At 39.0% G+C, this 15,155-nt stretch overlaps 1 protein-coding gene across 4 annotated transcripts in view; it reads left to right on the forward strand.

The window, feature by feature from the left end:
- Positions 1-15,155, forward strand: part of DPY19L1 (dpy-19 like C-mannosyltransferase 1) — a 106,976-nt gene that overhangs the window by 6,721 nt on the left and 85,100 nt on the right. For 2 of the 4 annotated variants that reach the window (XR_008660145.2, XM_055293440.2), the window contains exons 2-3: positions 13,175-13,199; positions 13,804-13,891. Coding sequence is in view for 3 of the 4 variants with exons in the window: in XM_055293440.2 (XP_055149415.1) it covers positions 13,175-13,199; positions 13,804-13,891 (113 nt within the window). In the remaining variant the exon portion in view is untranslated. Of the gene's footprint in view, positions 1-6,008; positions 6,142-12,329; positions 12,460-13,174; positions 13,200-13,803; positions 13,892-15,155 lie in introns of those variants that run through there. The other 2 variants (XM_055293443.2, XM_055293442.2) reach the window with 2 other exon arrangements.

Here is a 15,155-nt window from a genome sequence, read left to right on the forward strand (position 1 = left end):
CCCCCTACTATTTTCAATCTGAGGTTGGTTGAATCCACAGATGTGGAACTGACAGATATGGAGGACTGACTAAATCTACATTGTCATAGAGCCCATAAACCTGTATACATACTTCCAAATGGGGTAGCTTTAGGCTTTATTATTCATATGTTTAATCCTAAATTCCTGTTTTGCTAGCTCTTTTGCCATCAGCTTGTACTTTAGCCAAACCATTGGGACATTACTCTTCCAGGGGAAGAGGCTGCTAGTTTTATTTAGTTACTGTTAGAACCGTTTAGTTATAATGGTTACTAGTCATCAAAGCTAGTAAAAATTATGTCTATACCTGGGTCCAGATGTTGTTTAATCTCATGAAGGGCAGTCTCATTTCATAGGGAGGATCAGTTCTCATGGAGGACCTTTCATAATTCAGTCAAGAATCATTTGAATATAAATACATTTAAAAAGCGGAATAATTTATTTTCAGAATACATAAATCTACAACTATCGTAGCATGTTTTTGTGCTTTAATACTGCTTTCTATTTTCTCAGCATTCTCACTATTTTTTTCCTGAGAGCTCTTAATAGCTGTTTGTGTTTTTCTGGCATCTTCATATTTGTAGCTGATTGTAAGGTGTGTTTTTCAGCACGATCACTATCACATAAAGAGTGTTTGGATGGCATTTTGTAACTTTAACTTTATTAAAGCAGCAATTGTTAACATAATAGCGTAGCTGTCACCAAGACCACTTACAGAAGTTCTAGTGTGGTTTATTGTACTGATCATGAACGTGTGTGATTTTATCTACTAGTTTACAGTAGCACTAATTGTAAACACAGTTTGTAAGTCACTTGACCAGTTACTTTTGAAAACTTGTCACCTAGACAAATTATTAGTTTAGGGAGATTGTTGTAATTGAGAAGAGTGAGGCTTTATTCATATTTTTAATACTAAAATTTGCCCAAAGTGCTACTACTCTGCCCTTTGGGCAAATACTTTTCCTATTTCCTAACAGTAATTACTACTTTTTATAATATAGCTTTTCAGTGCTGGAGTTGTCAACAGCAGAATCTTTTTCTGCGGGTTTTCATATTAATCATTAAGTTCTTATGTAATTGCTTTCTGCTAAGTTTAAAAAGTTGTTGTTGTTTTTTGAAAATGAGACCTTATTTCTCACTCTTTTCTCGTCTTTCATATCCATGGGAATGTTATAAAAATGTAGAACTTAAAGGTTACCTCTTAGAATTTTCTTGGTGAGTAAACTAAAGTAGGGCCAGGTGAATGGCCCAATGTAATTACTGAGTTCAGCAGGTGAAGTTTGGGATTGAAGTTGAGGTCTCTTGACTTCGTTAATTACATCTGTGTAAAATTGTAGGTTTCAGATCTGAAGTCTAAGGCATCTGTCAAAGGCACATTAGTGGGAAGTTGACCTCATGTGTCCCAAGACCCTAGAGCTCTTTTGGCAAGAGCACTGCTTTACTGGCTTCTGGTTATTTGGGGGAATCACTCTTTTACATCTTTATGGTCAACCTATCAGTCTCCGGGGTTTTTTTTTTATATGATTATTTTTGAAAACTATTTAATCAGAATTTTTTTGTGTTGGTTGGTTTGGCAATGATACAACACCACAGTAAAATAGTAAAAAACTGTCACAGTTTTCTTAGTCACTTAAAAGATAAGCAAGATTTATGATATCCAAGGGAAGCTTGCAATTTGAGGGGAATGCATATCTTACCATTGGAGTGGGTTATCAGTTAATGAACTTGTTAAATCTCTTGCTGAATATGATAGACCTGGATGTGTGTTGTAGGTGTGTGTGGTTCTCTTTTTACTCTAGTGGAGAGATGCAGATTCTACGCTTTTTCCATTAGGTTTACTAAAGTTTTACAACTTCCCTATGCATGCTCAGAAGCAGATCATATTATCTTGGTTGTGTATCTTAACTAGCCATTTGTTCTTAAAATAATAAAATGCATTTTTTTAATAAGGAGAAAGTTACTTTATGAAAATTACTAATGTAGATTACTGTTTGATTTTGAAATGTTTGTGTCAGAGTCATTTGAATCAGAGCAAATCCATTTCGAATGGAGGCTGGGTAAAATAAGGCTGAGACCTACCAGGCTGCATTACCAGAAGGTTAGGCATCCTAAGTCACAGGATAAGATGGGAGGTCAGCAAAAGGTACAGGTCACAAAGACCCTGCTGATAAAACAGCATGTGGTAAAGAAGCCAGCCAAAACCACCAAAACCAAGATGGCGATGAAAGTGACCTCTGTCGTCCTCACTGCTCATTATACACTAACTGTAATACATTAGCATGCTAAAAGACACTCCCACCAGTGCCGTGACAGTTTACAAATGCCATGGCAATGTCAGGAAGTTAGGCTATATGGTCTAAAAAGGGGAGGAACCCTCAGTTCCAGGAATTGTCCACCCCTTTTCCAGAAAACTCATGAATAATCCACCCCTTGTTTAGCATATAATCAAAAAGTAACTATAAGTATCCTTAGTACAGCAGCCCAAACTGTTCTGCCTATGGAGTAGCCATTCTTTATTCCTTTACTGAATGAACTTGCTTTGGACTCGCCCTGAATTCTTTCTTGCACAAGATCTAAGAACCCTGTCTTGTAGTCTGGATCAGGACCCTTTTCTGGTAACATTTGTATTCATATTATGTGAGGATAAGACTTTTAAGGGAAATTAGAATTTATTGTCTTCAAAACACTTATGTTGAGTAGTTGTATTAAGTATTGCCTACTTTAATATCTGTACATATATACATATTTAAAATATGTGAACATTTACTTAGTGTATTTCTCTGTTTAGAAGCCTAATTATATTCCCCTTTGGGATGGTGATATATACTTTCCATGCTCTCCTGTTTTCATATACTGTATTCACTTTAAAATAAACCATTTTGTCCTTGATGCTCTTGTGATTTCTAAGGCATTTCCTCCTGTGTGCCAGTGCATCCTCTTCGTTGAATGTGCTTAACATCTTCGAGCCTGAGCTTGGAGTCAGAGAAACCCAACTCTCCTCCAGGCCTTGCTGTATCCTAGTCATGTGCCCCTGAGCCTCATGGGAAAATAAGACCCATATCTGCCTCAAAGGCACCCCTGGATCATTTTTGCTTAATATGTGAAAGGGCTCTCTAAACTGCAACTGACAAACAGATGTTAGACATTTTCATTGTAATTAAGTTTTCTAATTTTTTCTTAACTGTTGGAAAGCACAGTTTTGCTTAATGCAAAATATATGGAGGAGATTCTGATTAACTAAAGTTGTCCTTAAAACCATCATCACGTAGACCACTGATTTCTAGATCTTACTAGGGGCAGTAGTTTCTTCAAATCATGACTGAATTTTATTTTTATTTATTTATTTCTTGAGACGGAGGTTTGCTCTTGTTGCCCAGGCTAGAGTGCAATGGCGTGATTTTGGCTCACTGCAACCTCCGCCTCCCAAGTTCAAGTGATTCTCCTGCCTCAGCCTCCAAAGTGGCTGGGATTACAGACATGTGCCACCACGCCCGACTAATTTTTTTTTTTGTTTGTTTGTTTTTTTTTTTTTTTTAGTAGAGACGGGGTTTCACCATGTTGGCCAGGGATAGTTTCGAACCCCTGACCTCAGGTGATCCACCCGCCTCGGCCTCCCAAAGTGCTGGGATTACAGGCCTGAGCTATGGAGCCGGGCCTTCATGACTGAATTTTAAAAGCAATCTTGCTTCTCACTTTGAAACTCAATATCTCTATTAATAGAGTACATTCCTTCTTTTCCAATTCAAAATAGATTTCTTTCCCTATTCAAAGTAGAAAACAAATTAAAACTGCCGAACCTACCAAGGCTTTGTAGTTCGGGGAGCAGGAAAATAAAAATGAAAACAAAATTCTCAGAAAATAGCTGTGCAGTCCACCTGGGAGAGTACAAAGCCCAGCGTGTTAGTGATAACAGCTGTAGGTAGCTACTCAAGGTCGTTAAGTGCTAGGGATGGAGACAACCAAAGAGAAAACCCTCTTTTTTTTTTTTTTTTTTTTTTTTTTTTTTCCTGAGACAGAGTTTTGCTCTTGTTGCCCAGGCTGGAGTACAATGGCGCAATCTCGGCTCACTGTAACCTCCGCCTCCTGGATTCAAGCGATTCTTCTGCCTCAGCTTCCTGAGGATTGAGTAGCTGGGATTACAGGTGCCTGTCACCATGCCCAGCTAAATTATTCGTATTTTTAGTAGAGATGGGGTTTCATCATGTTGGCCAGGCTGTCTTGAACTCCTGACCTCAGGTATCCACCTGCCTCGGCCTCCCAGAATGCTGGGATTACAGGTATGAGCCACCGTGCCCGGCCAACCCCTCACTTTTATACTTGGTGAAAATGAGACTCTGAGAGACTGAATAACTTGAAAGTCATCTAAAACCTAAGGAATAGTTCTTCTTAAGAAAGACTTTCTTACCAGGGAAGTAAAATAATTTGAGTTCTTTCCCTTTCTTAATCATTATTTTCAGCTATCATGTTTTGCCAACCTCTCCCTCAGCGTATCTTTTGAATTTACTTATATATTTCCCTTTTCTTTATAAAGCCCATTTCATCCCTAGTCTCCAGGTCATCTTACTCCTGGATTGTTACTATATTCTTCTCATTGGACCTTCTGACATAATGACACTGCTTCTCAAAGTTTGGACTGTATAAAGTCACCCAAGGATGTGTTAAAAATGTAGATGTCCAAGCCCCAAGTGAGATCTGTTGAATCAGGATCTCTGAGAGTGGGGGCCCAGAAATGCAGGCTTAACAAGCTCCTCCTAGGTCGGTTTTCTTTACCTTGGTTGCACAATCACCACCCCCCATGCCAGACATAGTAATGTGGAAAGCTCCCAGGTGATTCCAGTGTGCTGTCAGTGTTGAGACACTGCTCTTTAAAGTGTCTATGAATCACCTCAGGCATCTTGTTAAAATGTGGATTGGGAATCAGGAGGTCTGGAATGGGACCTGAGACTCTGCATTTCCAGTTACTCCCAGGTGATACAATTACTACTGGTTTCCAGGATACTGGGAGTAGCAAGAAGCTGATTCTTACGTTACATTTTGTGAAGATCTACCTAGATTGTGCCCCAGTCATTCTCTGTACCAATGATAATCAACCTTGACTGTATGTCAGAATCACTTGTGAATATAAAAAAAAAAAATCCTAGAGTTCAGATTTAGGGGCCCTGGATTTATACTCAGACACCTCTTATCTTTAGTGCCACTGATGATTCTAATGCAATACCAGGATTTGGACCACTGTGGCTCTCTATTGCTGCATTATGATGTTGTCTCTGAAACTTGCTTGGTTTCTCTGTTGACCAAGGTCAGTGCTTCTCAACCTTCCACATAATGGCATGCAAAGAAAATGGTAATATTTGTGTGGCACAGTGGGGTAAATAGATGGTATCTTCAAAACCAGGAGGTTACTGGCCCCAGGGACTCTGGCTTTCTTATTCTTGGCACATCCAGGCCTACTAGCTGGGAAAATCTGGCTCTTGCTGTTCTTGGAGTGCTGAAAGCCTGATGTACTGTGTATATAATGAGTGGACCTTCAGTAAATATTAGACATTATTGTCATAATTATTCATATTCTATATCATCAGTATAAGTGGTGGGAATTCTTTTATCCAAGTCCAATATCTGGCTGTATCGTATTTGTCTTTTCTGGCTGTTTGCCATAAATCCACACCTCAGTTATATCCATGTCTTGAGGCTGCTACTCCCACCACCTCCCCCATCTTCTTAACCATCTTAGTAAACCAGGCCCTAAGGTCATTACTGATCTGCCTTCTCAGGTTTCTTATAGTTCTTAGACTTTATGCCATCTGCTTGAGTGCTTAATGTGTTCTCTTATTATTTTATGTACCTAAATCTTATCTCTCAAAGATTTTATCTTTAAGGGCAAAGATATTGGCTAATGTTTCTTTAATGTTCTTGGTTCCTAGGAAAATGTGTTGTGCATCTAACAGGCATTTAGATACTTGTTGGCTTTGAAGCTACACAAAGCAATCCACACAAAAATCTAGGCACCAGAAGGAGGAAGAAGCTGAGCTTGTGGGATCTGTGACTGCTTTCTGTTTCTCAAGCTGGATCCTAAAGAATGACTTTTCATTTGTTCACTATATGGAAACTGGGCTTTGATTCCAGGTACTTTAATTGTATATATAAAAATATTTACCTTCATGTAATGGGAATGCTTCAAATAATTTGGATTGTTGAGAAAGTATCTTTATGTGTTAAGGTTTTTGTTTAATTGAGTGCATTCTATAATTTATCTTATGTGGTTGTAGGTAATAGTAATTTAACTGTTTAACTCAGCGAAGTGCCAGGCATGATACTAGGTAGTGTAAAGATGAATTACACACAGATTCAGCCTTGAGGCCATTGCATTCTAGCAGAGGAAACCTGGTATGTGTGTAACTAGCTATTTAGGTGCTGTAATAGTGGTATTATAGCTAGCATAGCTAGACAAGCAGTACAAAATGCCACATTTGAATTCTTTTGATTTTGAAGGACAAATTACAGATTTTTAAGGCAGGAACAAAGGCACAGAATCATTAAAGCACTTGGGATTTTAGGGGATTGTTGCCCAGTGCATCTAGAATGAAGAATGTGTGGTGGGATTGACTGGAAATAGGCCAGTGTGGGCTACATGTTGTGTATAATGGGAAGTCATGGGGCTTTTCAAGCAAGGGGATGTGATGCTTAGAGGTGTGTGTTTCGAAATTGACTTCACCCCCTAGGATGGATTGTACTTGTGGGGCAGGGAAACCAATACTGATGATTTCAGCTTCTGGAAAGAAACTTTAAAACTCAAAACAAACCCTTGTAACAGTGAGAAATGGCTAGTAATGTTAGGAAGGGATTGGAAATAGAACTTGTCAAGCTTGATGTGAAAACTTTATCCAGATAGATTTAAGGAGTGTGCTTAACTTCTTTTTATGTCATTTTGTCACTTGAGGGTTAGTAATGCCAAAAGTCTTTAGCATGCTTTAGGTACAGATGAACCTCAATTTAGGAATAGGTTGAATTTTTAAGTTTTCACTTATTCAACATGATAATGCGTATATTTTGGACTTAGAATACATTTCTTCGGCCGGCTGCGGTGCTCACGCCTGTCATCCCAGCACTTTGGGAGGCCAAGGCGGGCGGATCACAAGGTCAGGAGATCGATACCATCCTGGTTAGCACGGTGAAACCCCATCTCTACTAAAAAATACAAAAAATTAGCTGGGCGTGGTGGCAGGCGCCTGCAGTCCCAGCTACTCAGGAGGCTGAGGCAGGAGAATGGCGTGAACCCGGGAGGCGGAGCTTGCAGTGAGCCGAGATTGAGCCACTGTACTCCAGCCTGGGCGACAGAGCGAGACTCCGTCTCAAAAAAAAAAAAAAGAATATATTTCTTCATATAAATATTGTTACAAGACAAGGTCATTAAATGCCCAGCATAGGGAAGGAGGCAGCTCTGTCACGGTGGAAGGAGCTCAGGCTGGGAATTAGGACACCTAGGTTCAGCCATCTCTAGCCACTTACCAGCTATGTGCCTTGGGGGGAATAACCTCTTAGAAGCCCACTCTTTCATTTGTAAAATGCTGATAAATACTCACAAGCGTATTGTGAAAATCAAGTTTGTGAAGGTGCTTTGTGAATTTTAAGGCAAATACTATTTATGAAGTACATGTGTAAGAGGAAAAAAAATAATTTTTTTAACTTCTGGATGGGAACGTTGATTTGTGGTCAGGAACACACCTCAGTGGCTGCAGTTGTGGGAGAGCAGCCTGCAGGTTACAGAGAGGCACATGGAGAAGCCCACCCTGGCCTCATGGCGTCCTCTCACCTTGGGGAGGAGAAAGAGAAAGGACAGTGAGTCTCAAACTTTAGCTTGCCTTAGACTCAACTGGGGAATCTTAAAATTACAGATCCCAGCATTTGTACTTCCCAGTGACCCTCAGGACGGCATCTAGGAAGGGCCCTGGCTTGGGGTAATTGGGAGGGGATGGGGTAAGAGCAGGCGGGGGCCTGGGTGCTGGTGGTAAAAGGGTGACTCTGTAGGCTCAGACTCAGACCACGCCACACCGGTTGCAGTCAAGAGATCTTTATTGGAGGAGTCCGAGGGAGAGCCGAAGCGGAAGAAGAAAGAGAGCGAGGGCTCTGCAGCCTCCGTCTTTTATGCCTAGGGACGTTACGTGGGGGTCGCTGGTTGGCTGAGGGGCTGGGTCTAGGCCTAGGCGGGAAGGCGTGACCTCTGATTGGCCCTCCTTTGGCGGGTTCAGACAGTGCCTGGTCAAGGAGGGGAGAAGAACCTGGAACCGGCGCCATTAGGGTGCTCTTGTTATCTAACAGGTGGGAGACGGAATGAGGTTTGGGGACTTGGAGGATGGTTTGTTCAGTGTCTTCGTCTTTCCTTCTGCCCTGCTCTCTGCTGGCCAGACATGAGGGCCTGGGGTGGGAGAACTCCCCTCCCCCCTTGCCCAGGACACTAGATTTATTGGGAAGAACAATGGCTTCCAGGGAGCTGGGGCAGGAAGGAAACGGCCACAGGGAGCAGGCCGGCTGGGGACAGGGAAACCTCTCTGAGGGGAGTGTCTGCCCCGCCCCCAGCACCAAGGTGTCCGGAACCTGGGACCTGGGACCCATGCCCCACTGCGAGAAGGCAGGGAGCTGGCTGCCTGTAGACCAGGTGTCTAATCTGCACAAAGTAAATGGGGGCTCCATTGGTGAAAAAGGATGACGTGTGTGTGTATCAAAATATATTCAATTGAGGTTATTAGGACGTGATTTTGGATTATTTCATTCCTCCCCTTAATTATATCAAGCTTTATGCATTAATTCAGCAAACACTTGAGCGTGCTCAGCTTTGTGCTAATAAGTACTGTAGTAAAGTTTGGTAAACATTTCTACCCTCAGGGAGTTACAATCTGTTTTGTTTAAACAAAAGTCTAGTAACAGGAGATGACTAATTTTCAATAGAGTCCTCTCAAATCCCTTAAGACTGAAAATTGATATAATGTGTCATATAGTCTGGTGAAAATTTTCTTTAACCAGAAAGAGTTAATGCAGCATCCTGTAAGAGTCTAATTTAGCTTTAGATTGTAGGTAATTTCTGTGCTTCCAGCAAAATTATGAACCTTACAAAATTCTAGCCATAAGGATTGCGATTTTTTTAATTAGATTACATAGCAAACCTTTCCTTGAACACCTTTTTCTTACAGAATAGATTTGGAATTTTTAAAAATATATTTTATGTTCTGATTTTTAAAAATGCCATATTAATCTTGGTTCCTTAGAATGTAAAAAAATGGCATATGTGTTTAATTGGAAATAAATGGATTATCAATTTTGTTACACTCTCAAAAACGTCGATAATCACTGGAATAAACTTAGAGAAAATCATTTAAAATATTATTTTCTGTAGGCAAGAAGGCAAGAAAAGCTCTTTAGGGGTGCCTTCAGAAGTTTTTGTCGTTTTCTGTTTTTATTCCTAAATTGTACGCTCACAACTCAGTATTTGCTTTACTGGGACTTTCTTTTTTTTTTTTTTTTTTTTTGAGATGGAGTCTCGCTGTCACCCAGGCTAGAGTGCAGTGGCGCGATCTCGGCTCACTGCAAGCTCCGCCTCTTGGGTTCATGCCCTTCTTCTGTCTCAGACTCCCGAGTAGCTGGGGCTACAGGCGCCCACCACCACGCCCGGCTAATTTTTTTTTTTTTTTTGTATTTTTAGTAGAGATGGGGTTTCACCTTATTAGCCAGGATGGTCTCGATCTCCTGACCTCGTGATCCGCCCGCCTCGGCCTCCCAAAGTGCTGGGATTACAGGCGTGAGCCACTGCGCCCGGCCAGCTTTACTGGGACTTTCATGTCCAAGTGACATATGTATATGTATTTCAATTTTTAAGTAAGATATATCTCCAAATTTTATATAAAATTAATAGCCTCTATAAAATATACTTCCTATATCAACAGATGAATTACAGCATTGTTTCTTTTATATTTAAGATTAAAAAAGAAAGAAGGAGGGGAGAGTAGGAATACTTTAGGGTAAGTAGGCCTAGGCTTTTGTTTCATCTGTTCCATCCTCTTTCTACAACAGCCATGCAGTGCAGGGCAGAATTCCTGAGTCCAGCCTCCCTTACTGGGTTTACTTGGTGTGCGTTCTTATGCAAGTTACTCAGCTACTCTGTGCCTCAACTTCTAGTCTGTATACTGTGGAAATATTTGTAGATATGACATAAGGTAGTTGTGAGGATTTATCTGGCTAGTACAAGTAAAGTACTTACAAAGTGTTGGGTGTGTAATAAGCATTCAAGTGTTAGCTCCATTGTTCTCATCATTATTGTTACTAAGTTGAAATGAAAAAAGGAATTCAAAACATTGGGCAAATGATGAATGGACCCTGGAGACTGTGAAAGAGTGTCAGGAACTCCAAGTGTTGTCCTTGTGTATTGTCTAAAAGGCACCAGAGGCCTCTTGCACCTCCCATCCTTATTCTGAGAAAGCGAGGTATTTTAAGGACATAGAGGGATGATGACCTTGATAAATCCTAGTTAGCACTCCAGAATTGTGAAGGTCAAAGGCCAACTTAATGGCATAATAGGAAATGCATTGCTGTTAAAGTCAGCAGCAGAAGTCAAGAATGCCCCCTTTGGAAGGCAGCTGTGCTCACCACTAAACCACCAACGCCAAGAGTGCCCCGGTTTACCAGAACTGTTTAGTAATATTCTAGAAGTTTATTGTTTTTGTCAGATAGGAAGAAGAAACTAATAGTAAAATTATAAAACAGGAACAAAATTATTATATTTTGTTTAAAATGAAGAATTAGGGCCGAGTGTGGTGGCTCATGCCTGTAATCCCAGCACTTTGGGAGGCTGAGGCAGGCAGATCACCTGAGGTCAGAAGTCTGAGACAAGCCTGGCCAACATGACGAAACCTTATCTCTACTGAAAATACAAAAATTAGCTAGGCGTGGTGGCATGTACCTGTAATCCCAGCTACTCAGGAGGCTGAGACAGGAGAATCGCTTGAAACCAGGAGGCAGAGGTTTCAGTGAGCCAAGATCACGCCACTGCACTCCAGCCTGGGTGACAGAGCAAGATTCCTTCTCAAAAATAAAATAAAATGCAATAAAATGGAGAATTGAAGATAAGTTTAAAAAACTATATGAATTAACAGTTTAGTAAATGAACCAAAAATAAATACATTGCAAAATAAATACTCTTCAAAAATAAATGCCTTAACAATATCCAATAATGTATAATAAGAAACATTTTATTAATATTAGCAGGAAAAAATGTTAAACTCCCAGGAGAAACTTCATAAGAAATGCATATGTTAACAATACATGTAGAATTTTTCTCAAGGACTATCGAAAAACAATTTGAACAATTGAAGGTATATGTTGTGTATATATACACACAGCTATATATACAACATATGTATATACCCACACCACATTTATGGATATGAAGTCTCTATATTGTAAACATGTAAATTCTACCCAAATTAATTTTATAAGTGAAAATCCAATTATAACCTCAGAGTGGTTACCAAAGTGTAAGCGTGGCAAGTCTTCAGTATGATAAAGGTTGCATTTACATTCAATGGGAGAAAAATAATTTATTCAGAAAATGATAGTTGAATCATTGTGAAAATAAAGACCAAATTTTATTATGTTAGGATTATTATTATTATTTTTCTTTAGAGACAGGGTCTTGTTGTGTCATTCCGGCTAGAGTACAGTGGTGTGATCATAGCTCACTGCAACCTCAACCTCTTGGGCTCAAGCGATCCTCCCAGCTCAGCCTTCTTGAGTAGCTGGGACAATAGGCGCCTGCTTTGTAAAGACCGGATCTTGCTGTGTTACCCAGCCTAGATTTAAACTCCTGTCCTCAGCTGATCCTCCTACTTCCTCCAGCCGAGTAGCTGGGATTATAGTCATGAGCCTGGCAGATAAAGTTTTTAAAGACAGAAACTAAAAGGAAGCAAATGGTAGATTTGTTAAAAAGAAAAAATTTAAAATTTCAAAAAATCAATATATCTTCTTAAAAAAAGTCAAATGACAAACTAAGTTAGATATTTGTAACTTCAATTATCTAGAAGTAACCATTCGTATTTCCAAGGCAAAATGGATTTTTAAATGAAAAAATATAACTGGCTTTAAGAATAAAACAATAAGATCTGATCTATTTGGTTTTCATTTTTCTTTCCTTCTCTTCCTCCTTATTCTTCCTTCCTCCTTTCTTTTTCTTTCCTCTTCCTCCTCCTCCTCTTCCTTCTTCTTCCTTCTTCTTCTTCCTACTTCTTCTTTTTCTCTTTCTTTCTTTTTTTTTCTGAGAAACAGAGTCTCACTATGTTGCCCAGGCTAGAGAGCAGTGGCTGTTAACAGTCACAGTCATAGCACACTGCTGCAGCCTTGAATTCCTGAGCTCAAGAGATGATGCTGCCTCTGCTTCTCCAGTAATGGATACTACAGGCATGTGCCACTGTACCTGGCTTGGGTTTCATTTCTAAGAGTATTTTCATAGTTTGATTCCTTAGTTAAGAGTTATTTAATCAGAAGCCTCCCATCAGCTGTATCTTGTGAGGTAAGAAAATTGAATGATGTCTTCCAGGTTCATCTTAGTATGTTCTTTCTGCTTGGACAGATAGCAAGGTATTGATTCTCACATGAGACTGATTTTATTACTAGTTTGTTTTCTCTCTCTTACCTTTTCTTTTTTTCTCCTTTACTCATTTCTTTTTAATTTTTTTTAAAAACAGGTTAAGATTTGTCATAAAATTTCAGGCATTGCAGCAGTATATCAGAAGTAGTTCCCTTTTTTCTCCCACCCCCAATCCTGTACCCCAAGCCACCATATTTCTTTATTCTAAGTTATCCTTACCTGTTGATTCCATTCCTCTCTCACTTCTATTAGCAATAGTTTCCATCTAATGGTTTCTATTAGCGGATATTAGGCCCTCATATATTTTGTTGAATGCGTGAGTGAATGAAAATGGTGGCTGTATGCTTAATTCCCTTATGAGCCAGTCAATCACAATTTTAAACGTAGCCCTGGGCCTTTTTTTGAAGAGCCAGTATTCTTTTTTACACATTCCAATATTTGACATGCTTTACCTTTGAAATGGCTTTTCTGTAAGATGAACATGTTTATGCTAAAATTCTAATTTAAATTTCTTTTTTCTTACAGCTGTTTTTGCAGCAGTGTTGCACTGGTAAGATTGTTTTTTTCTCCTGTGGTATTTTATGCAGATGTTTATAACTTACTAAAGCTATTTCCCATACATTTAAAGGAATAATTTCAGCATGATCAGTATGAATATATATTACATGTAACACAATAGTCTGAAAAGCTAGTTTAATTGATAAATCAGGGTCAGAATAATATAATTGTTTAATAAAAAAGAGATTCATTATTAAAGAGGCTATATTTGAGACTCCACTCAACATTAATATGTTCATGGTGAGAGAAAGATTAATTTTTTTAATCTTCTAGATAGAAATATGAATTTCATTAGATGTTTCTAAAATGGTAACCCAATGACATTTACAGTTTAATCTATACTTTTATTGTACTTCACTTAAAATATTCTGGTTCATTTTAATTTTAAAATCTAATTTGATTTTTTATAGAGGGAAATTTTAGTATAAATGCAATGCATACTGAGCGGAAAACAAATATAGATACTATTGTATTTGAGTGTTATTACAAAATTATCTGCAAGTTAACTGATACTTTTATTTTTGCTTTTAGCTTACTTTAAAAAATAATACTTACAGTGTAAGTTTTAACACTGTTGCTTTGTTTTGTTTTTCCAGGAGCCATATAACACACCTCTTTGAAAATGACCGTCATTTTTCTCACCTCTCAACATTGGAAAGGGAGATGGCTTTTCGCACTGAAATGGTTAGTTTTTATTTGGCATTTCATCATAGTACTTTAGGAATTTAAAAACATTTAAGATTTTTTATTATGGAAAATTTCAAGATGTTCCAAAGTAGAAAGAGTAGATGCTCCAGCTTCTACAGTTGACTGCCACAGCCAGTTTTCCTTCATCTACACCCTCACTCAATATGTCTTTTTATTTTTTTGTTTTTATTTATTAATTTTTTTTTCGAGACGGAGTCTCGCTCTGTCAACCAGGCTGTAGTGCAGTGGCGCCATCTCGGCTCACTGCAAGCTGTACCTCCCAGGTTCACACCATTCTCCCGCCTCAGCCTCCTGAGTAGCTGGGACTACAGGTGCCTGCCACCATGCCCGGCTAATTTTGTTTTTTGTATTTTTAGTAGAGACTGGGTTTCATCGTGTTAGCCAGGATGGTCTCGATCTCCTGGCCTCGTGATCTGCCTGCCTTGGCCTCCCAAAGTGCTGGGATTACAGGCGTGAGCCACCGTGCCCAGCCAGCTATCTCTTTTTAAAGGGAATCCCAGACATATCATTTCATGCTTTCATACTTTCATAAGTGTCTCTAAAGATAAGACTTTGTTTTAACTATGGCACAAAACCATGGCTCAAGACATACTGGAAAACAATTAACAATATCCTTAATATAATCAAATAGAAATCAGTATTTAAATACCCTGTTTCGCACTTTAAAAAAAAAAAAAAAAAAAAAACAGTTGATGTGTTTAAATAGGATCCAAACAGTGCCTACACATTGCATTTAGTTGATATATATCTTAAGTCTTTTAATATGTGAATTCCTTTACCTGTTTTTGTTTTGTTTTCCCGCTGTTTGTTTGTTGAGAAATCCAGCTGATTGGTCCTATAGAATTACCCATAATAATGCACATTCTTCAATTATGTTCCTGTATCCCAAGTTTCCTGAACATTTATGGATCAGAAGATTTGACTTTTTTTCTGGCAGGAATACTTCCTACGTGGTGCTGTATACTTCTATTGTATCAGGCCAAGAGGCACATCATATCTGGCTGTCTCACTTTCTGTGATGTTAAGATTGGTCACTGGCTTTAGGTATTGTGATGCTGATTCCTCCTATAGCCTAGCCATCAGCCTAGGTTAGTTATTTCATTATCCTTCTCAAACTGTGGTACCTAGTCTATCACTTTTTCTTTGCACTTATTAGCTATAATTCTTCTATTAAGAACTTTCACACAATACCTTTTGATTTCTCTCTGAGGTATATTTCATAGAGGAAAGACAGAAAGAT

This window comes from Symphalangus syndactylus, chromosome 9, assembly GCF_028878055.3.
Source record: "Symphalangus syndactylus isolate Jambi chromosome 9, NHGRI_mSymSyn1-v2.1_pri, whole genome shotgun sequence".
Taxonomy (NCBI): Eukaryota; Metazoa; Chordata; class Mammalia; order Primates; family Hylobatidae; genus Symphalangus; species Symphalangus syndactylus.